General features: G+C 47.3%; 1 protein-coding gene across 5 annotated transcripts in view; it reads left to right on the forward strand.

Moving 5' to 3' along the window:
* The window catches only part of KIF16B (kinesin family member 16B), a 306272-nt gene that overhangs the window by 204458 nt on the left and 77693 nt on the right, over positions 1-24121 (forward strand). For 3 of the 5 annotated variants that reach the window (XM_070381955.1, XM_070381956.1, XM_070381957.1), the window contains 5 exons: positions 1023-2315; positions 5067-5219; positions 7257-7353; positions 8064-8114; positions 9418-19884. In XM_070381955.1, coding sequence (XP_070238056.1) covers positions 1023-2315; positions 5067-5219; positions 7257-7353; positions 8064-8114; positions 9418-11475 — 3652 coding nt within the window. In that variant the 3' untranslated portion in view covers positions 11476-19884. Of the gene's footprint in view, positions 1-1022; positions 2316-5066; positions 5220-7256; positions 7354-8063; positions 8115-9417; positions 19885-21083; positions 21207-24121 lie in introns of those variants that run through there. The other 2 variants (XM_070381958.1, XM_005906500.2) reach the window with 1 other exon arrangement.

Raw genomic sequence — 24121 nt, forward strand, 5'->3', positions numbered from 1 at the left:
ATGTGTGCAGGTGTGTGTGTGTGGTTATTTAATTGATTTGGAGAGGGTTTTTTTAATATGTTCTGAATATAATTCTTTGAAAAAGCTGTATTTTTTTCCCTGTTCTATATAACAAGCCAAGACATGAACCAACAATAGATACTAGCATAGAAAGTAAGGCCACAGAAAAATCTGTACCCTGGGTATTTATTTCCTAGAACGTGGAGTCTGGAGGTTACAGATGAATTGGTTTAGCTCCCAGCATCATGTAAGTTAGGGCTTGGGTGGGTCAGGAGAGAGACCTTGCACCCACACTCTTGCTCTAGAGGCCATCCCTCCCAACCTTGACACACTGAGTTAGCACCCAGTGGGCACCCTTTGCTCTCTCAGACACATGACACATAGCCCCTGGAATCATGCATTTAAGTATTCTAATGGAGATTGCCATTATTTTCAATGTTATACATTAATAAACTAATATTTTGGGTCACTTGATGATTGCCATTTGTCCTAAACTAGTGATTAAATGCTCAACAGCATGTAGTTATTTGACCTGGAACAATGAAATGTTGATTATCTTGACTTTGATATTTGACCCTGATGAGTTGAGGACAGCATAAGCATTTTTATTTAATATCATTTTGTCACCGAATTTCCACTGAGTTTTAGCCACTGGGCTGAACAGAATTATTCACATTTAAATTTAAATTGGGCACGGCTCTTTCTCTTTGAGCCCAGGGGTCTTTTAAAATTATATCATGCATAACACATTATGCTTATAGGCACTACAAAGAAATGATATCAGAGGCTACTCGAGAAGATTAGGCAAATGATATGTTGGACAGTTACAGAGTAAAAAAATAAAACAGCAGGCCACTGGATATTAAAAGGAAAATGTTGTTCTCTCTTTTTCTTTTTTTAATTTTAGTGAAGGGTGTGCAGTGTTTTAAGGCCATTTCCAGGACGTATCAGTTCAGGGAGAAGTCAGAGCAGCATGTGAAGCTAGTGATCAAATAATGATCGGTCACTGCTTTGTGTTTCAGAAAACTCATAGAAGAGATGGAGGAGAAGCAGAAGTCCGACAAGGCGGCGCTGGAGCGGATGCAGCAGGAGGTGGAGACGCAGCGCCAGGAGACAGAGATGGCGCAGCGGCAGATCCGCAAGCAGGAGGAGAGCCTCAAACGGCGCAGCTCGCACCTGGAGAGCACCCTCAAGGACCTGCTGGCCGAGAAGGAGCGCTTCGAGGAGGCGAGGCAGCGGGAGCAGCAGGAGACGGAGCTTCAGAAGAAGAACCAGGAGGAGGAACGCTTCCTGCGTGTCCAGGAGGAGCTCCAGCGCCTGCAGGAACTCAACAGCCACGAGAAGGCCGAGAAGGTTCAGATATTTCAGGAGCTGGAGCGACTCAAGAGGGAAAAGGAGGAGCAGTACGCCAAGCTGGAGCAGGAGAAGCAGCGGCTGGAGGAGCAGGAGCGGGAGCAGGTCCTGCGAGTGGCACAGCTGGAGGCGCAGCTCCGCGCAAAGCAGCAGCTGCTGCAGCCGCCACGGCGCGGAGAGGCGCAGCGCGCAGCCGAGGAGCACCGGCACCTGGAGGGCATCCGCACCGCCCTCCTGCAAGCCAGGGAGGCCGGGGCCGAGGCGGGTGGCGACAGCCCGGAGCTCGAGCAGGCGCAGCTGCGGTTCTTAGAGTTCAAGCGAAGGCAGCTGGCCACGCTGGCCAACATGGAGAAGGACCTGTTGCAGCAGAAGGACCTCCTGAAACGGGAGGTGGAGGAGGACCGGGAATTCCTCCGCGAGCGCTTACCATCTGGCAGCCAGGAAGAATTGAGGGGGTCGGAAAAGGAGGAGGAGGGCGGCGCGGACGTCCTCTGGGCGGCCGGAGCAGTGGAGGGGACGCAGCCGGCGGAGGGCAGGCTGCAGTGTAAGAAGCGTCAGCTCCAGGACCTCCTGCAGCAGCATTTGCCCAGGCTGTCGGAGGAGAAGCAGAGAGTCCGTGAGATCCTTGATCGAGGTCCTCTCGACCTGGACAACACTCTCTACCTAGTGGAGAAAGAGATGGAAGAAAAGGAAGAGCAGCTCGCGCAGTACCAGGCCAGCGCCAGCCAGCTGCAGAAGCTGCAGGCCACCTTCGAGTTCACGGCCAACGTGGCCCGGCAAGAGGAGAAGGTGAGGCGGAAGGAGAAGGAGATCCTGGAGTCCCGAGAGCAGCAGCAGCGCGAGGCGCTGGAGCGTGCGGTGGCCCGGCTGGAGAGGAGGCACTCCGCGCTGCAGAGGCGCTGCGCGCGGGCTGCTGGCGGCGAGCAGGCTGGGCAGGAAGCCCTGGAGAAGGACCGGGAGAGGTGAGCGCGGCCCAGGGGGTGCCTGCCATGCCTTCCAGGCCCCCGGGCGTTAGGTTGATGGGTTGGATTCTCCCCTTGAGTGCTGTATCTCTGACTGATACATCAGTTGATGGCTAAGCCTCATTTTCTTTTTCCTTAGAATCCTTGTTTTAGAATCACCATCCTAAAGTTGAAAAAAAAACACACAAAAACCAAGTCCTGTCTGTTACCTCAGTGACCTCTGATCGTGCGTATAATATTTTAATAAACATGGAATACCGAAAAGGCTTCCCGCCCGATTTCCCCGCCCTCCCCCGTTCTTTTTTCTTGATCTCCACACCCCCGCTCCCTCCTGCCCACACCTCAACATCTCCGTGAGGATGAGCAGCACTTACTCTGGTGAAGGATCGCTCCTGAGTTCACAGGTTGTGTAGACACCGATTTCCACACCTGGCAGCGAACTGAAAAGAAAGCGCCCCCCACCCCCACCCCGTCCACCCCCCGGGGGTTCTTAGTGTTTGATGGGAGATTTCAGGATTCTGAATTAAAACATAAAGCTCTCCAGATGTTCTGAACACAGGTCTCTCCAGGCTCATTTGGCGATGATTTACTGATACTACTTTGGAGGTTGTGAACTAGGAGCCAGCGCTATTTTCATGGTAAAGGAGTGTTTCTCTTCCACCACCTCTTAACTATTGCCATGCTTCCTAGAGGTAGGGCCTCAAAACAAATGCGCACACTGGAGGGTGCTTTTTCTGCTAACCCTGTAGGTGTGATGCCAAGACTCTCAGCGAGACTGGCAGCCACCTGGTTTGCCCATGTCTCCAGATGTGGTGTTCTGCAAGGGGGCTTTGTCCCCTGCCCTGCTTGCCATGGATAGGCTCTTCCATCTGGAGCCGCAGTGTTCGTCCTTACCCTTAGGAGGAGGACATGGACCTTTTTCTTTAGTTATTCCAGACCCTTTGGTCTATTGGGATCTTAACTGAAGCCCCGGTACAGGGGGCTAGAAGGCTCCCTGCCTCCCTGAAGTCCTCCCCCTGCCTCTCACCCCTTCCTAGGGGCTGCAGCGGAAGCCACCTGCTGGCTTCTCGGAGCCCAGCTTGACAAGGGCAGAGGCTTGAAATCCATCCTGGTGACAAGGCAAGACCTACCGTGAGTTGTTGCTGGAGCCACCATCAGGGTCAGGACAGCCTCCTTTCAAACCATCTGCTTAAACGATTCTCTTTACCAAGCTCCCCGGTGATTCCCTCAGGCACAACAGTGACAGATGAAACAATCAAAACCCACAAAAGCTGTGACTTCAGAGAAACAGGTCTGAGGTTTAAGAAAATGAGTGTAAGTATGTTATGTAAATGAAATTGCTGGACAAAGCTCCAGCCCCAGGAAAGGCAAAGCAGAGGAGGCGTGCTCTCAGTTTGTGCCCTGCGCTTCCCAGCGAGAATGCAGTGGGGCTTGGAGCCTGCCATCCCTGGCTTCTGCCAGCCAGCCTCGCTCCCTGACCATTTACTATTAATACCAGATTCTAGCGGATACACTTTAGTGATTTCCCAATGTCAGCATTTCTCTGGAGGCTTTTAGCTTCATGTGTTTTGATGGAGCAGATTTTGCAAATCCCTGATTGAGGTGGGCAGATTCTCAGCACTTTGCTGTGACAGTCCTGTAGCTTTCTGGGGGGTCTTGGTTTTGTGTCTTAATTATTTCTCTAGGCTCTCCCAACTGAGCCAGGGCCTGCCGTGCACCCTGACCTGACCACTTGTGAATTTCCAAAGTGCAAAATACCAGGTTCACATGGAGCCAGATTGCACCAACACTGTACTGCGTTTGTCTTTCTCTGCCAGCTTGCTTTATGAGCTAGGTTTAATCCGTTTTCTTCTTTCCCCCTCTATGGTTATATAACGACGGGACAAGCGTCAGGCACTTGGAAAGTGGCAGGGTTGCATCTCGACACCAGCTGAGATCCAAGTCTCGTAACAGTGAGTGGGCTAGTGTTCCTTAGGACATGATGACTGGCAAGCTTGGCTCTTTAGCCTGATGGGCCTGAATTCAGTCACGCCTGGGCCAGTGGAGCCCAGCCTCATACACTGTTGACCTTACGTTAGCTGTATCGTTGGCCTTTGGAAATAAATGTTTGGTTCCAGAGCTTATGGTTTATATTAAGTTCTGTAGATACTCAGCCTGTTTTCCTAGGTCTCTCTCACCTGTTTCCCTTTTCCACACCCTCTGCCTTAGCCAGCGCAGATTCCTGGTTTTCGTGGCTTAGTCCCTTTGTTTCTGCACCTGGAATCCCATTCACTGTCATCTCCAAATGCCAAATTCCCACTGGCCTGTGTGGACTCAATTTAGAACTGCCTTGACCTTGAAGGTTCTCTCAGATTGGCAGTTTTAAAAGATTCTTTAAAACAAAAATCTCTTTTGTCAAATAGACATCCTTGTTGGGTTATGATGTATAGTCCACAACCAACAATTTTGTTGAAGCCAGGGTTGGGTCTCAGAATTCTGCACTTTTACCTCTGAGGATTTACTGGACACAGTGGGAATACCTTTGCCCTTGATGTCGAACTCTCTCTAACTCCTGGATGTCTGTGGCGTTTGTCCTGAAACTCTCTGTGGCTTGTTACCACCTTATACATTGTCTTATAGGTCTGCAATAACCTTTTCTACCAGAAGGTAAAGCTCCTTGGGCAGTTTTTGTCTGGATTTCCTGTGGTTTCTAGGGAAGAAGCTCAGGAGACACTGTTAATGTGTGAATTCACATAACTTCCATCTTTGTAGGTTAGAACATGAAATCCAGCAGTTGAAGCTGAAGATCTGTGAGGTCGATGGTGTTCAAAAAGGGCATCGTGGGACCTTAGAGGGAAAGCCTGCTGCTTCCAGCTTCCCATCCAGTGCAGAAAAATCTCACCCGGTCCCTCTGATGGATGAGAGGTACTGGACAGCACACTGATGCCAGGCCTATTTCTGACGTGATTTGATGACTCAGGGAACCCTGTATTGGCCAGTTTGCATATGAAGGGCTCTATACAAGATTATGAACAGCACTTGTCCCCAAGACATATTTGTCTTGATCAGTTGCTGCCTGGCCCCTGGTAGGGTGAGATGTCCTTTATAGGGCTCAAGACAGGATACTCGGCCAGTCAAATCAAGAATGCTGGTGCAAGTAGTTTGTGTAAGAAGGTAGAATTGTTAAAAGGTTCAGGGAGGAACATTCCTGGTGGGCCAGTGGTTAAGAATCTGCCTTGCAACTCAGGGGACGTTTGTTCACTCCTTGGTTGGGGAACTAAGATCTCACGTGCCATGGAGCAACTGAGCCTGCATGCCACAGCTGGGAAATCTGTGTGCCACAGTGAAAATCCCGAATGATGCCAGGAAGATCCCACAGGCCACAAGGAAGACCCAGTGCAACCAAATAAATAAATGTTTAAAGAAAAAAGGTTTCGGAGAACCAGAAAGGAGTGATGCCAGGCCAGGTCGAGAGGAGCAAAGTTGAGTTAATTGGATTGTACCAAGAAGGACCTTGTGCTGACAGATAGTTTACAGACGTCATTGGTTACAAATAGATACCGCAGAGACCGTACCATATATTCAGAATGACCATGAATAGCACGCATGCGTATCTGATGTTACTATAGAAAAATGATTTTCGACTTGGGTGGCATCATGAATTGATCTGTGGCTTGGAGCCTTCAGCTAATCGACCTATTCATTTCAAGCTGGGCTGTCCAGAGCCCTGGGTACTAGCAGAGAGCTATTCACATATCAAAATATACTCAGACGGCACAAACCTCTGAGGGCCTTTAAACCTAGGTTGTCTTCCTCTGTGGCACTTAAAATTTAAGTGAAGGTTCAGAGAGAGAATTTGTTTATAGGAGGCCTTGGCTCATAGTCAGTTGCATATGATTTTCTTTACTGAAATACTGAAATGTAAATACTGTATTCTATTACCCTTGCACCATTCTTTTGGGCTATCTTACCTATAATATTACTCTCTTTACCCAGCATATCAGAAAGTCGTTTAGCCATGGTCAGTAGTACAGAAATGTTTTTAGAATTATGTGTAGACTTAGATGAAACCAGATTTTTAATTTTTAGTGTGCTAAGATGTAAACACGCAAAACAGTTCATTTAAAACAATCTGTGTAATTCAGTGTTTGTAGACCCAGGGCCGGGAGCCTAGAACTGAGAAAGCCTTGCCTTTGGGTGGCCTGAGTCACTGGAAAGATTTTGATGGACCCAAAATCCTCTGTTCTCCCTGGTTCTTCTGGGTGGATGGCTGCACTTTATATAATTTCCCCTATGTATTGTATGGCGTGCCAGATATTTGGTTGACAGCTGCCTCAAAAGTCAGCTGTTTCTGGCGTCCACTGTCTTGGCCCTTCGCCGGGCGTTTTGGAAGGTAGAGACCTGTAAAACACAGCGTCTCACAGCCAGGTGCAGCGAACAGACAGAGAAGGAATGAGGTGAGACAGCGTGCCATCCATTGGGGAGATCTGTGGAGGCTGCACCCGCCTCTTTGTCTTTCCTTTTAATCCTCTGAAATGACTTTGTGTTTTGTGACAAATAATTATCACCAGTATCTGTGTGAGGAAACCAAGGCTTGGTGAGTGAAGTGCTGGGTCTCAGAGTCAGTCCTGAGACCATGGAGGGTCTCTGACTCTCTCCCTTAGCCCGCAGCAGGAGTTCTGCCTGGGACATCAGCGGGAATTTGGATGGGATAACTGAGTCTCCCTTCTGTTCCCAGGATTCGGTAATGTGTCCAGGCCTCTCTTGTTGGCAGAAAACCCTAGATAGTGAACACGTGATGTCACATTTCTTAGAAAGGAGGCAAAGGTTGGAGGCCCTGAGTTAACTGTGTTTAGCATTTAGGACAAGAAGGCTTCTGGTTGCCAAGGGTGTGGTAAGCAGGATCTCAGATGCGCTATGTGGTTAGACGGGATCATGGACTCCCATCTCCTTGGCTTTCAGGATCAGTGCGTACATTGAAGAGGAGGTCCAGAGGCGCCTTCAGGGTCTGCACCGCGTGGTCGGTGATGGCTGCCGTGAACCTGCGGACACCGTGAAGGTGAGGGAAGGAGCTGGCCATCCGGGCAGGCGTTTTCAAGATGACTTTCCATTAAGGAGCTGGGGGTGGTGATCTTTTATTTACAGTTTTTCAGTGAGAAAATTGAGATATAAAGTGTTCTCAAATAATTAAATATGACTTGGGTGGGGCTTGTCTACAGATAGTCTTATTTCAGGAGTAACTTTATTTGAACACTTTGAACTTACAGGGGGAATTCATAAGTGAATATGAAGTTTCCTAAAATGTTTCATTTACCTCAATTTACAAAAATTCTACACATAACACCTTTCTGATCTCTCCAGAAGTATAATCAATTTCGTAAATATTTAATCCACTTGCTAAATTATCCCAAGTAAGCATACAGTTTTGCCTTTGAGAAGATACATACTTGTGACTTGTTGATTTTTATCAAAATGAAGTCATTCCCTTCCTATCCTACAAATTAAGAAGTATCCTAAGGAAATCTTACCTTTAATGTTATGCTGTGATTTTTAAGGTTAGGAATAAATGGTTCAGTTCCATTTATAGGCAGATGGATCCATACAGTCACGTTTACCTTGGAAATATAAACTCTCAAGAAAGGTCATTGTTGAATGACAAGTATGTTTCTTTAGAATTTTGTTCTCATAAATATTCTAATCAAATCAGTTTTTTTCCCTCTATGTGAACATGCTGTAATTTAATATAGAGGCCTTTTATTTTCATTTCAGGATAATGAGAAACTTCACAATGGCACCATTCAACGTAAGCTAAAATACGAGGTAGGTAATGACTTTTCAGATTGATAGGGTCGCCTTAAATTACAGCATGCTTGTGTGATTAAATTTTCTTAATGTTTAGTTGCATAATTAGAATTTCAAAGTCGCAGTGAGATTAATGGCTAATAGGCAAGGCAAGCTATTATATGACTTAAAAATTAAACAGAATCCTGCGGTTGCAAACTGCTCTGACTTTACTTGAATGTGTGTAGCTGTGGTAGAAACCCTCTGCCCAGTTTTTCATTTGTAACAGTATCCTTTTTCTTGGTCTGCATTTAAGAGGCTGAATTATATAATCAGAATCAGAGAGGGGGTTTGGAAATGAACCTGAGTACTTCCCAGTGTGTTAGGAACCCTTCCTGTTTATGGACTGTGCTGGCAGTGGCACAGAGGAAACACTCTTGGTTGGGTAACTTATTTCTCCATTGGCTTGTCAGACCAGGGTTTATTTGGGCATACAGTTTGTAAGGCTTTTCTTGTATTTTCCTCCACTGAGGGACTTGTCCTTCCCATACACCCCTAAATTCAAAAATCAAAAAAAAAAGCAAAACTAGGAGGTGGTAGAAATGAACAGAATGAGCGACAGAGGGGTGGATGTCCTACAGGAGACGGCCCATCTCACCCTCCATCCGACCCATCCGGGAATAACGCTGTCTTCCTCTGAACGTCCGACTCCTCAGGAGATGACCTTGTGAAGAAGAGGACGTTGCCTTTCACTTCTTTGCGTCCACATGTCTAGCCTGTAGCAGGTTGGCCGTGAGCCTTTTGTGGTCCTGGTTTGCAGACACCATAATGGTGCTCTAACCAGGGCAGATGTACACGAAGGATTCCCATGAAACAAACGGAGAGGCCAGAGAAACACATGTGAGGTTGGAATACTTGTCAGTTTCTCATTCACGTTAAGTATGCTCCCGGCTACTCTTATATTTTGGACATTTACTCAAGGACTTACTTTCACAGCTAAATTTGCCCCCTGGAAAATTGAATCAAAGGCCTTAGGATTCTGTCTTTTTTTTTTAAGAGTAGAATATTAGACCAAGAAATGGATACTGTGGCTCAATCCCATCTAACATATTTCTGTCAAAATACTTGGCAATTTGTAAGATATGAAATACGGAAATTGATGCTCTGTGTGTGAATCAGCTCCTCTATTCTGAAATCATGAGTCAATCAACACGAATGGCTTTGGTTATCGATTGAACCTCTGCATTAATCCGCACGATAAAACCAATGACCGCAGGAATCTTCATTCACGCAAAAAGAATCGCAAAAGATGCCACAGCCCCCTTTCACCTGTTTTTGACAGAAGAGCTGTCCTGCCCCATTGCTGCCCAGAGACGTCACTGATGCCCCTGGCCAAGACGAGAGCGGAGAGGTGGACCAGAACCACCACTGGAGCCTGCCTGTGACCCAGATCATCCCCGGCCCCTCTGCCCGCTGCTCAGCGCCAGACTGGGGAGCAAACCAGCGGGGGCCTCAGCCCTCGGAGGACGAGCTGTCACACAGCAGCAGTTGTAATAGAGGCGACTCTCAGCCAGAACGCCTCAATCCCACTGAAGCCCCTCCTCTTAGCAAAAGCAGCACCAGCGGTGCGGGATATACTCATGGTGAGTCAGAAAGCCTCAGCGAGCCGACGAGTCCTCAAGGTGGACCCAGCCCGGGGCTCACGTCCAGCTGGACTTGGCTGCAGCACATATCCCAGGAAGTGTCTGTGGACGGCAGGGGCGAGCAGACCTGGCGGAGCCAGCTCCTCTGCTTCATTCTCTCTGAAAGGGTCCCCCGGGCCAGTGTTCCCCCAGCAGCACTGGCCTCCAAGCTCTGCTGGGAGGAGGCAGCAGCTGGAGCGGTGAGCTCTCCAGAGTCCCTGATGACTGTCGAGCCAGAGGGAAGCCGTGGGTTGGGGTTCATTTACCAGTGGGTCTCAGACCTTTACAAAGACACCAGGAGCCACCTGCTGCGGACAGGCACAGAGGCCGTCGGCCAAGCCCAGCTCGTGGGCAGCCTGTGCGACCCCAGCCGGCTCGCCTCGCAGGCAGCGACCTTCCTCACGAGGCTGCCGATTCTGAAGCTGTCACCCCTGCACAGGCTGCTAGAGACAGGTTGGGCAGCAGCAGCAGCTCTTTCTCTCCCCAAGGAAAGTCAGGTTGGCAGCAGAGACGAGGCAGGGGCCGTGGGGCGGGTGGGGAGCCTGGTGCCCTACCGAGCCCTGGGCTGGCCCGCTGGCCCCATGGCCACTGAGTTCCCAGGCTCCTTACTGAGCTCTGTCTCCTGCCTGGAACTGGAAGGTGCCAGAAGGGGCTCCGTGTTTAAGCAGACCCTTGTGCAATTCCCAGACCAAATGCTGAAACTTCAAGAATGCCCCTTAACAGACTTCCTTGAGCTGGTGGCTGGATCCCTACCAGAACTTTGGGGCAACGCGGACGTACCCCAAGGCATGTACTGGCTGGCCGTGGCCAACTGCGCGGAGCCGGCGCCGCGGCCTGTGTGCTTGCTCCTGTTCAGCTCCGCCCTGTACGCCCTGGTTCTGGACCCCCCGGGCTCCGTGGGCGTCTTTCACGCCCTGCCCCTCTCTGGGCTCCAGGAGATTCAGGTTGGCTTCGGTGGGCAGAGCGTTCGGCTCCTGGGCTCTGCAGAGAGTCTGCTGCTCACCGTTTTTACTTACAACAAGAACCTCTGCCAGCAGATATGCCAGGACCTCCTGTATGTCCTCGCGTCTGCGTCCGAGGCCGCCGCCTGTGCCGAGCATCCCTTGTTCCGGGAAGATCTGGTCCAGCTCTCCCTTGACTGGAAAGCAGAAATCCCGGACTTAGTTTTGGCAAACGGAGTCCGGTTATCATCCAGATTCCAGAACACCCTGGTGGACCTGATTTACTTCCTTCACGGGAACCTGGATGCCGGCGCCCCGTCTCTGGCGGAGGCTCAGCTCTTGCTCTACACGACGGTCAGAGTCGAGGGTGACTCTGGCCAAGGCCCCTGCCAGTCGCTCGTCCTTCTGAACACCCACGTGGCCCTGGTGAGGGAAGACTGCGTGTTCTATCCTCGCAGCCCCGCCCTGAGCTCTCCGCCCCCAGGAACACGGTTTGATGTGGTCAGATGCCGAGCCTTAAGGGAATTCAGGTGCCTTGTCATTCCAGAGACAAAGACATCATCCACCCTCGAACTCGTCTTCCTCCAAAACCTCAGACACCAGTCAGATTCAGGAAGCCGTACCTCCCGGCGCCCTCAGGAAGCCCAGAAGGTTCAGCCATGCACCAGCACCTTGGATCTGCAGGGCGGCGGGGATGTGGTCCCTGAGGTCTGGAAACTGACCTTCAACTCTCGGGACGAGGCTCTGTGGCTGACCTCACACTTGACGAGGCTCTAGGGAGGAGGCTTGTAACAGTGCACTGCATGCTTTCCTAGACTGTTCATAGAATAAACACGATGACAACCGTCCAGGGCTATGAATAGCTCAGTGTGGCTAACTGATTTGAAACTGGAAAAGTGCAGACCTCTCTAAATTGGAAATGTAAAAATTTAAATATCTCCTCTAAAATAAAAACAAACATAGCTGAGCACTGATAAAAGACCTTTCTCACCACCGTGCCTCACTTTCCTGAACCTCAGCCTTGTAAATCGGGTCCGCCTCATTGTTTGTGAGGTGCTGGAAGCACGTAGGGGTGTGTTGACTTGTGGTCGTGTACCTTGGCGTCTATTGGTTTCTGCTGGACGCTGGCAGGCGGACGTGAGCTGCCTGAGCAGGTGTCTGGTCTGGCAGCTCCCTTCCCAGCATCCTCCACTGGCCGAGGTTAGGACAGCTCTGTCTCAGAGCAAGCTAGTGAAGGCTTCCACCAGCCTTCCCCAGGGGCCCTGAGGGTTTTAAATACCTGCCCCCTCCCATAACACGTGGGATGGAGGCAGTGCTATGCCCTGCCAGGTCTCCTTCAGGGCATCGCCTTTGTCGTCCTCCGCTCAGACTTCCGGCCCTTTCTTTTCCATCCTGTGGTTCAGTGCCTCCCTCGTCAGCTCGGTTTTGACCGTTCTCCCCCCTGGGCCACGTGGCCCCATTTCCAGTCCTTTCTCTGAGCTTCGGCGTTTCTCTCCTAGAAAGGCTCTTCAGCTCTGGGTAAGTGTCTAGGCTGCTGCTGCTGTCTCATCAGATGGAGGCCGCCCTGAAGGCATTGGCGCTTGCCTGCCACCCCCCTGCTTCCTCCCGGCCTGCACATCTTTCTGAACCTCCCACCACAGGGCCCTGCGTTCCCTGCTTCCGGGGGGAGCTCACGCCATGTCAGCCTGGGTCGGCTCCTCTCCCCTCTGGGTACCATCCAGCTGCCCTCTTCCTGCATAAGCGGCTTAGAGCCGGCTCTTCAGGGCCTCTCCTCTGGTGGACCCCTTCCTGTGCACCTGTGTCTGATCAACGTTCCTGTGAGGCGGCTTGCACGTTTTGTGTTTATGTTTTCCAGCATCTGACCCCGGGTTGCTATGCCTCTCTTCTCCTGTTTCTCGAGTTTGAGGGTTCTGCTAGCTTCCAGAGTCACGGGAGGAAGAGTTCGAGTGTTCTCCTAGCTTACAGAGTCTCAGGAAGAAGGAGGCCCCCTCCCCATCACCCTTTCTCCTCTCTTTCACTTCAGCTGGGGTCACAGCAGCTGCTCTGCAGCACATCTGCAGCTCGCGACTTGGCCTTTGTTTTGGCCTGGCCTGCAAGGGCCACTTTGTATTCCGGTTGGTCTTTGCAACACATCCAGTAGAAGTGATGTAGCCCCCACACTTCATTTCTTCTCCTCGTTGTTGAGTGGGTCAGTGCCAAGCTGATCTGTCCAGAGACGGACCCTCTGCCTCTGGCCAGGAAGCACAGCTCCTGCCTGTTCCCCGTCAGAGCTGACCACCAGCTGCTGAACTCGCCCTGCGTTCCCAGCATTGGTTTTCCTCTCCCCAGATTCTGGGGGAGGGAGCGGGGAGAGGCAGGGCTCAGGAGACTGTGTCAGGGTCCACACTGCTGGCTACAGCCTGGCTGGGGGTGGCCAAGCGAGGTCTTTTATCTTTTTGGAGGAAGTAGAATTCCTGTGTTTTTTCCTTTTCCTGTGGAGCTTGTTTTTAACCCTTCCATAACCCCTCCCCCCCGACACACACAGGCACACACTCTCTCACATGCACACGCATTCACACCCTTTTGCCTTATACGTGAAGACTTTTGAGTCTGTGATAAAGACATCATTAGAATTAGTTTGTTGACACGACTGACTGAACAACAACAACTAATTAAGTGCTAAAAAAATGTTTGTTGTCTGCTTGGATGGTGGATCTTCTATCACAGAAAAAATTCCAAAATGAACCAGAGTAGTCTTCTGATATCTTATCAATAATATTTCCCCATTTTTGAAATAAATATTTTCTTATATGTTCTTTATAAGAACAGAGTGAATGATCATGAGGAGCAGGGAGAGCGGAGTGTAAGATGCCAGAGGAGGATAGCGTGGTTGGGAAGGAAATAGTACATAGGCGGTCCATTTAGCAGACTGATACGCATTAGATAGACTAGCTCGTCCTCATAGGTGAAGAAGCAGGATTCCACCGTGTTATAAGTTATGCTCTTCAATGTTGTCCACAGACGGAGCGTGCAGCAACGTGAGTGCTGCATTCAGATCACATTATCGGTTATGACAGAAGTCTGCTGCATGAGCCACGTAGCCTGAAATGAGGAAGCAGCCTCCGGGCAATTCAGATTCCACCTGTCACTTCCTTTCACCTAAGCATACATTTCACCTTGAGATCAAATGTGGTCCTGATGTGAGGATCTGATTTACCGTCATGAAGTGACTGTTAAGGGTGTCAGGAGGCCGGGAGAAGCCAGTGGAGGGACGTGTGTGTGCCCCCTTACCCTCCATGGCTTCGATCCTAGGGCCTCTCTCTGGCTCTCAGGTTCCTTTTCCGGGGTTCTGAGCCTGGGATACTGCTGCAGGGGAGCAGGTGTGACAGCTTTGCGTCCAGCCTGAGGTACCATCTTCTCAGTGGTAATGAGTTTCTGTATCAGGGAAAAAAAAAAAAAGGTTCACGCATACTTCATTATGTGGCTCTTTGCATTGTCGTAATGTAGGCATAAACACTTAACACTGCAGAGCTTGTTACTGTGTTCCAGACAATACCTGTTTGAGTCCTTTTGAAATAGCAGTTTCATCTGAATTTGATTAAAATCCATTTTGCTCACAGCTGCCTGTTGTGCAGACTTGTGGATGGCAGGGTGAATTTATTTAGTCTTTGTTGAAAAACACTTCAAAACAGTTTGTCTACCCATTCTCATTACTTTAAAAAAAATGTGCATGCATCCTTTGGAAAGAATGCTTATGCCTTCCAGCAGTAGTAATTACAATAATTTTTATTTACATTCTTTTTCCTAGATGGATTAAAGTTCAGAATGATAACTAGATTAGAGCACTTTTATTAATGCTTCTTAGATAGTCAAGTGGTCTTATTGGGCAGACTAGTTTCTAATGAGGTCGTTTTGCTGATTGAGTTACACAGCCTCCACTACTCACTTTTTAGTTAATACTGCTTCCTTCCTTAACATACCTTTTGTCATGGATGTTATATCAGTCAGCTGTTGCCAAGTATCAGGCAACCCTCAAAATTTTAGTGACTTCCAAAAAAGAAAGCTTTTATTTCTCACTAATAGTTTGTAGTTGAACTGAGGCATCTCTCCTTTAGGCCAGGGTCATCTGTAACTCAGCTAGGGTTGGTCTGTACCACCTGTCTCATTTTGGGGTCAGTGTGGAAGGGGCAGTGGCCATGAACTTGATGATAGAAGCAGGAAAAGACAACCACGCGTCGTGTCTGCCAGCATCCCATTGGCCAACACAGGTCACACACGCACATCCAAAGCCAAGGGCAAGGAACAGTACACTCCATTCAGGAAGAATCCATGGCAAGAATATCTTCCTCCTCTTGCTCCTCTGGCTACAAGAGAGAGAATTGGGACCTCACATGGATGCATTCAATCGCGTTTTCCAAGGTTCTCTTGAAGATAAATTCAGGTAAAACTTGTAAGACCTCTCCCTGATGGAAGTGCTGAGTCTCAGTCATCAGTTGAACTTATTTCCCAGTTCAGTCTTCGCTTAACCCCTCCATGGGCTGATCACTGCCTGCCTCTGAAGCAGTTTATTCACTGGGATCTGCTCTCACTGTTAGGGGCTTCCCTGGTAGCTCAGATGGTAAAGACTCCACCTGTAATGCAGGAGACCAGTTTCAATCCCTGGGTTGGGAAGATCCTCCGAGGAAAGGGATGGCTACCCACTCCAGTATTCTTGCCTGGAGAATCCCATGAAAGAGGAGCCTGGCGGGTTACAATCCATGGGTTCACAAAGAGTCAGACGCGACTGAGTGACTTTCACTTTTTCTCACTGTTAGACTGCTCTTGCCATAATTGTCCTTATTGTGACCATCTGCAGTCCATCCATCGGTGGCCGCTCTATGGCAGAATGGAGCAGGTCTGTTCCACAATTGTATTATACCAACAGCCTTCCAAGGACACAGTGCCCTCTCTCACCTCCTCTTTTTTTTTTTTACTACCGCCAACGTTCTTTAGTCCCCCTACTGGTTCCTACATAACACAGATTCCGAACTACCAACATCCAGTCACTTATTAAGGATACACTCTTGTAATTTTTTTTAAAAACTCATCTTTATAAGGAATGAAACTGAATAATCCAGTTGGTAAGAAGGAAAGAGATTCTGTTGCAAATCAGTGCTAACGATTTTCTTCTGTCATCTCATTAAAATCGTTTGTTGCAGAAGATGCAGTGGATCATCGTGGTACCAGTCCCGACCACCCTTTATATGTGGTTTATAGCCTACTGAGTTCTTTCCTACATGCTATTCCTTTGGAGCCACACTGTGATCCTGCTGGGATGGTAAAACTGTCAATTTCCATTTCATGTCTGAAAGGATCACTTGATTGAGAACTGGAACTCAAACCCAGACCTGACTCTAGGACGGATATTGTTGCCAAAGTCATCTTCTGGTCATGGTTATTCTTGACAGTGCCTGTATACATTTTTTTCTTGATTTGTCTTTTCATAGGCATGAATGATTAATTGGAAGAACTGCTGATTTTTTTCCTGACTTGTAACTTTTTTCTTGGAATTCTAGACATTAAAGATTATTTCTCTTTTTATAAGTTTTGTTTTTCAGGAATTGCCTTACAAGTTTCACCACAGTTCCATTGTTTCTTGGTATGCTTTACATCTCCTTTTTGCTCTCTGCATTTTGGCTCTTAGACAAGAAAACCTGGGATATAACCATTGTGGCATATAGTACAGATAACCACGTGTCCTCCACGTTGCTCCTTCAGTTAAACAGTATACTCTACAGAAACATAGAGACATGGTGATAGAGCCCCGCCAGTCGCCCACTTTAGCTTCTCCTGGAACTGAGAATTCAGCACAGTTTGAGAAGTCAGCGACTGACTGACGAGTGGCACTTTTCATGGGTCATTAAAGACACTGCAGAACCAGGAGGAAGATCACCTGTTTTTCCCTCCTTGGTTCTCTGCTCCTAGACTCGTGTTTGGTGATGAGAGCCACATGACAGCTGCTGCCGCATCCTCAGTGAGTCACTCTAAACCTGTTATTTAGTCTTTTTTAAACCGTCCATCTCACGATGGGTTGTCCATTGTTAACGATGGGCCATTCAACTTATCTTTGGACTAGAGAAAGATGGGAACATTTTTAATTGTTTCAAGTTGAATCATTCGTAAGATATTCAGTATTTCCAAACCTTGAGACAATGTCAGTCATCTCAGATGTGGATGAAATAATCTACTTGTAGTAAGAATCAGAGATTCGGATTTACCATAAGGTCACTAGCCTCAAGATATTCCACACGAATCTATGTCTAGTACAGTTTGTTATTTTCTGGCTAATTTATCCTTGATGATATATAGGTATATAGCAAAAGGACAGAAATACTCCTTTATTTGAAAACTCATATTTCTGTGTCCTGCTGTGACTATTCTGAAGTCACTTTAAAAGAAGGCACAGTTTGGGTTGTTTCTACATGTCGGCCAGTTGTCAGGCCCCAACCTCGACAGGGGTCGTACCGGGAGCAAGTGTGCCCCATGCCTTAGCAAATCTGGGTCAGCGGTAGGTACGGAGCCTGCTGAGTGGCATGGGGCCAGCCCCAGGTCCCTTCTTGGCACAGGGAGGCTTCACCTTCTGGACAGGCATGCAAGCATGTCTTGGCTTTCTGCCACATTCCGTAAGGTACACCTGCTCACACAGGCCGCCCTTGAGTTCTGTTTCTTGTGACGTGGCTCGTACTTGAGAAGGTCCTTGCTGCCTATGCCCCAGCCCCCAGTTTTCAAACTGGGGGGTCACAGTAGGTACCTGATGCAGAGATCTCTAATTAAAACTATCGCTATGGCACATGTGGTTGAAAAAGGAAGGGTTGGAAATACGTGCTATGCTGGGAACAGAGAAAGGGGAACCGCTAGTTTTGCTAAATCTGATAAAAGCCCAGGTTTGCCTGTATTTTAGAAGCAAAGCATGGCTATTTGGCTAAGAGATCACCCAGCCGTCCTGAGGCCTGACCTTGTCATAGTTACAGCGTATACTGAACTCAACCATCTGGTTCGTAATTAGAGTGTTTAGGTGAGAATGCTGATGCCTCCCTGTGGGATCGGTCCACTCCATGCCCTCTGCAGTGCCGACAGCTATTCTGGTGGATGCTAATGCCGCTTCCTATTAATTTCCTTAATTTGCTCCTTTTGAAGGAGACACAGCCTGAGTAAGGAAGAGAAGCTTCTAACCTGAATATTCAAAACATATCCTGTGATCTGTCTGCTTCCTTTGGCTGAGGACTGGACTATAGTATTTCCCTGACACTGGAAAAATAGTGTATTTGTTGACACTGGACATTGTTTTGGCAAAAGCTATCAGAAGAAAATACTTCTCTGTATCTTATTTTAAAAAGTATTTCTTGTGTATAGACATGTAATCTGTTACTGATAATGCACTTTTCCTTGACCTTTTATTTCTAAGTAGAGCCACCCTGTGGTGCATTTAAACTTGCTCGACACATCCCACGTGTTTATCCAGATCGCCTGTGCGACGAGCTTCCACGCTACAGCCTTTCATGCTCCGTCACCTCCTAGCATGCTGTGCCACTGGCTTCCCCTTCCCAGTCTAAGACTCTTCTTTGCCCCATGTAGAGAAACTGTGACTGATTCCAAAATCAGTAATTCCATAGATATTTAAAAGCTCTCACAGAAAACAGGATATGATATGATGCAGCACACATTTACAATAAAACTCATGATATTCAAAATATAACTGCTTTCAAATAAAAAAATAAATTTGGCAGACATTTGTGTTAACTTTCCTTCCTGCCCAACAGAAGCGTAGTTTAGGAGAATGTCAGGAACCTTGCACAGTATATCCTGAGAATTCAACATTTTACATCTTGTTGACTTCAAAACATAGCATCTAAAAATCCCATTGCAGCAGTGATTCAATGGAAACACATACTTGTGGTTTTTCTCTATACTTCTGCTCAAATGTCTTTGGATTCCTGATTATTCTTCAGTTATTCATTTCTGCAGGTGTTTATTTCTCTCCACCTGTTAATATTTAATTACCGTGAAATCAGTGAGATTGAAGTAAACTATGGCCCCAGATGTTAGTGGGAATGCTGACAATATTTCTAGTCTTTGCCATACAAAATAATGAAGAGAAGTATCCTCTTCTCAGTGAAGGGATCAGTTGTTCTTCACTGTCTGGTCCCAAACAGGGCAGTGGCTCTTGTGTACCGTCTCGGAGAACCATTTCCTGGGGTACACGTGCGCATGCTGGGGTGGGAAGGGCTGTCCTAGATGGAGGTGAGTTGCCCGATAAGATCCATTTTCTCCCAGGTCGCTGCTCTGTACAGTATTCATATACCTGTTAAATATGAAGCCAGTGGTTTTTTTCTTTAAAGGATTTATGAGCCTATGCTTCAAGCCACTTTTTTTTTTTCATCAGGAATTTCCACTATGGTGTTTGACACCAAGGATAGCTAAAGAGAGGTATACCATTGCAATAAAATGAATGGTTTTTATCTTGGGTAACCAGCTGTGCAGTGAAAAACTAAGACGATCTAGAAGGCTCTGGTAACTTCATATCATGCCAGGATGTTTGCAGTGTCAGCTGGATGAAAGGAGCCATCTGAGGCAAATCCCACACCTCCGTGTCTCCCAGAGACCTGCCTTTCACACCCGTAGCAAAGCTGGGCCTTTCATGCACTGCCTGGCTGAGGCGCCCAGGGCCCAGGACCCCTTCCTGCCAGAGGGAGAGGGAGCTTATTGCCCCTGTTGTCTTTTTGGTCAAGTAAGTAAATTTAATAATCGTGGGGTCTCCCATCTATTCTGTGTGTGCTGAAGTGTTTATTAGCTCAGTTTATCTCAGGTGGACAGATTTACTTTAAAATGTCTTGAAAGCTACAGAGTGAGGCCAGTCAGAGAAAGACCAATACGGTATGATATCACTTATATGTGGAATCTAAAAAATAATACAAGTGAATCTGTATATAGAAGAGAAACAGACTCACAGACACAGAAAACAAATGTCATTACCTAAAGGGAAAAGATAGGAGGATAAATTGGGAATTTGGGATTATCAGATTCCCACCATTGTATATAAAATAGACAGTAAGAACTTACTCCATACTTGGAGAACTAAATTCAATAACTTGTAATAACCTATAATAGGAATCTGAAAAATATTTGTAACTGGATCACTTTGTATACCTGAAACTAAGACAGTATTGTAAATCAACTCTAATTAAAGAAATAAAATACAAGAGTGGATGTGTGTGTGTGTGTAACTGAATCACTTTGCTGGGTACCTGAAACTTACACAGCTTTGTAAATCAACTATACTCCAATAAAAAGTTAAAAATATGTAGATTAGTACATAAAGGTCATGCTAGCAGTGCAGTGGTGATATACGTGGGCTTTCTCAGTTTGCCTGAGTTTGAGTCCTGGCTCTTAGCACTTCCCATTTTTCTAAACTCTTACATGTTACCCACGCTTTCCGCATCGGGCCTCTTATCTGATAAATTGGGTGAATAATGGTTCTTGCCTCATGGGGAGTGTCATGAGGATTAAATGAAATGACACAGTTGAACTATTCAACACAGTTCTAGGTAATAGTAAACATTCAATAGATGCTAACTGTAATTATGATTTTAATGATTTTATTACTGCTGTTTCAAAAACGTGTCTTTTAGTGTTTTGTAAAGCCCTCCATTGGTGGTAACAATAAGGATTGTTCAACGATCTCCTCCCATTCACACTTAAGAGAATTCCTTTTAATTTTTTTTTTTCTTTTTGCCTCTTCCTCAAACCCCTCCTTGACACCATCCAGACCATAGACATTTGTCGGGAGCTCAGTTGATTATTAATCAGATGGAGCCTAAAAAAAAAAAAAAAAAAAAAAACACTTGGGATTGTTTTAATTGTGGTTTTAAAGAGCTTTCCGTACTATATTGTCTTATAAAAATGCCTAGAAGTTAAAACTAAAGCGAATGTGAATAAAATCTCCAGCTTTGGAGCTTTATGTACAGCAAGCAGTCTTGTAGTCTGTGAAGAAAAAAGATGTTCTTCAGTGATTAAGACTTTCTGAAAAGATTCTGGCTTATATATATATTTTTTAAGTCAGGATATGTGATCTGTTCTTTTTTTCCTGCTCATTCTTGTAAATTGAAAGGAACATCAAAGCCAGACAACATTTGGGAGTGCTTTTGTGCTACCTTTGTGGACTGGTATCTCTTAAGCAGTGGTCTTTTGTCATGAGAGAGACTTAGCGTTTCTCTTTCAAAGGAAACCATCATTTTTCTAAATAAACTCTGCTGGTTGGATGTTCTTTTCTTTGCTTGAAACTGTCTCCCCCGCCCGCCTGGGCGGGGTATTTGCAGTGCAGTGATCTTGGTCTCTCTTTGTTCTTCCATCCAATGTACCTTTGATAGCGGATGGTTTCCCGCTCTTTGGGAGCAAATCCAGATGACCTGAAGGACCCCATCAAAATCAGTATCCCCCGCTATGTTCTCTGCGGCCAAGGGAAGGACGAGCACTTCGAGTTTGAGGTCAAGGTAAGTGTCCCTTCATCGCTCTTTTGGAGGCTGGAGGCGCGAGGCTCTGCAGTGGTTTTTTTTTTTTTTTGTAAAAGGAGATAACGCTACACAAGCACATGCACTTTTGTACAGTACTGGTCGTGTCCTTCTTTAAACCAGTATGTGAAAGTCTGGCCTGGAGCAGGTGGAGGGAAGTTGTCCCATAGAAGGTGGTGGTGGATGGGGCATCAGGCCGACACGGACATTGCTGTCACCTCGCAGGCCCACAGGTGAGGTCACCAGCCACCCTGGACTGCCAGGGTTTTCCTGCTCTGGGCATAGACAGTTCTACGTCTTGGGAAACCACCTAGTGCTCAGGCAAACCAGGACAGTAGGGCCATCCTACCACAGACTTAGGCTCCATGTTTTTTAATCTATTAGAGCAAGAATAATCATATTTATGTCACAGGGATGTTAGGTGCGTATAAAAGGCTGACTCCAGTTTTTGGTATATGATAAAGAATAATACATTATGGCTGTTGCTGTCATCCCTACTGCTGTTTTCACTGTTGTTTCTGTTACTAGTGAGTAGGAAGCTTTCCTAGTCTGTTATTTGACTTATAGGACTTTTCAGGAAGAGACGTGCCTGTCTCCTTAACTCATCCTTCCCCAGATAGTGACTTCATCTCATTTCTAGTGGAGTCCCATCGACTCATACGCTTCATTACCTACTGCTGGCCGCCATCCTCTCCTCAGGGAATTTCTGGGTAATCTCACTTCCCTTTGGAGGATGAGCGAGGGTGTTGCTGTCGGGGCATCCACTAGGATCACCAGTATCTGTCTGCAGGAGGGCCTTCCTGGAGGTGGTTTTGGTCGCCAGAGTCTGGATGTTGAGTTCTCTAAACTTGGATTCTACTGCGGCTGACTGAGTGGCCCAAAGTCTTCACCTTCCTTGAGCTTCGGTTTCCTCACTGGTAAAATGAGGAAATCGGACCTGACCAGGGGTTTCCAGGTTTCTCTTTAGTGTACCCTTTGAACAGAGAATCTCGTATGAGGAGGACACTGTAGAAGCAGATGAGCATGAATCAGCTGTGGGGGGATCTTGAAGCCAGCCCACCTTCCCCCAGCACTTCCCCCACCTCCCAGATGTCCCTCAGGGGAGCCCTCAGGCTCTGGGGGATCCCTCCCTTTAGGCCTGTGTGTTCTTTCTGTCTTCCTGGAGAAACAATGCAAATAATTTATCTAATTAATCAAAGTTTTTAGATTTTTATTTCTACCTACTGATTATCCCCCCTCCCCCACCACGTTTTTAACAGAACTTGTGCATTAATTTATATATTTGAGGTGTCTGTTGAGAAGGCATGATTGTTGTGTGGCAGTGGTGGTGGTTGAATTTGGCCAGATTCTGCAGTTTCTTATTAAAATGGTCCATCATGTCCTTAACCCAGTGCTTCTACTGCCCCTGACCTAATGCCTGATTGCTGTCCCGTTTCTTTTCTCAGCCATTTGAAATTGTGTGTCTGTAAGGAGAAGGCAATGGCAGCCCATTCCAGTACTCTTGAGAGTCCCATGGATGGAGGAGCCTGGTGTGCTGCAGTCCATGGGGTTGCGAAGAGTCAGACACAACTGAGCGACTTCACTTTCATGCATTGGAGAAGGAAATGGCAATCCACTCCAGTGTTCTTGCCTGGAGAATCCCAGAGACAGGGGAGCCTGGTGGGCTGCTGTCTATAGGGTCGCACAGAGTCGGACACGACTGAAGCGATTTAGCAGCAGCAGCAGCAAAGATCCATTTAGGGCTTCCCTGGCAGCTCTGCAGTAAAGAATCTGCCTGCAGTACAGGAAATGTGAGTTCATTCCCTGAGTTGGGAAGATCTAGAGGAGGAAATGGCAACCCGCTCCAGTATTCTTGCCTGGGAAATCCTATGGACAGAGGAGCCTAGTGGGCTGCAGTTCATGGGGTCACAAACCAGTTGGACACAACTTAGTGACTAAAGAACAACAAAAAGTTCCATTCGTACCTATGTGTTATATGTTGGATTGGCCAAAAAGTTTGCTGTGAGTTTCTCTGTGTAAGGCCTATTTGTATATATTATTTCTATATTTTTAAATTAGAGGGTAAAGAGTGACTTTCACCAACTCAGAATTCTTCAAAACTCACAGCACTGGAGGACATGTAATGATTATGGTTGGTACAGAGATTTCTTTTATTTTAGTGGATAAATGTGCTGCTGCTGCTGCTGCTAAGTCGCTTCAGTCGTGTCCGACTCTCTGCGACCCCATAGACAGCAGCCCACCAGGCTCCCCCATCCATGGGATTTTCTAGGCAAGAGTACTAGAGTGGGGTGCCATTGCCTTCTCCAAATGTGCTAATAAGGTATAATTATTAGATTGATTTCATGAATAGAACTTAAGACATGAGTAAAGAAAATACTTAATTCTTTTTAACTGAGTTGATTTAAATGAAAATTTAAGCAGATTACAGGCTGGCCATATGCAGATCTGGCCAAAATTGTGATGCAATTGTAAAGGCAAATTAGAGAAACCAAAGACATGATGTATCTGGAGCCTTTCAGCATCCCCGCTGCGCTCTCTGAGCTGATCAAAGCCCTGTCTGAAGGCATGTCATTGCTCTGCCTCCTTCTGTTCCCGTCCCGGGTGCTGTCATTACTAGCACCAGGACTGGACTGTTAGCATTTGCCTGGAGAATTCCCAGTTCTTTACAGAGGAAGGGCTGCCTCGTGCATTCTCAGGGTGGCGGCCTGAGGGCCTCATGTTCCTGTAGGGTGCACCCTGTCCACAGCAGTATCAGGGTCCAGTCCTAGACACAAACATGAGAATATGCTGTCCCTCCCTTGGCAGGACAGACAAAAGTATCTGGGTTCCAGTAGAAGTGGAGCTGCTGGAGAAGTGCTGGGGGGTGGGTATCCCCCCTCCAGGTAACCTCACTGTGC

Source organism: Bos mutus, chromosome 13 (genome assembly GCF_027580195.1).
Source record: "Bos mutus isolate GX-2022 chromosome 13, NWIPB_WYAK_1.1, whole genome shotgun sequence".
Taxonomy (NCBI): Eukaryota; Metazoa; Chordata; class Mammalia; order Artiodactyla; family Bovidae; genus Bos; species Bos mutus.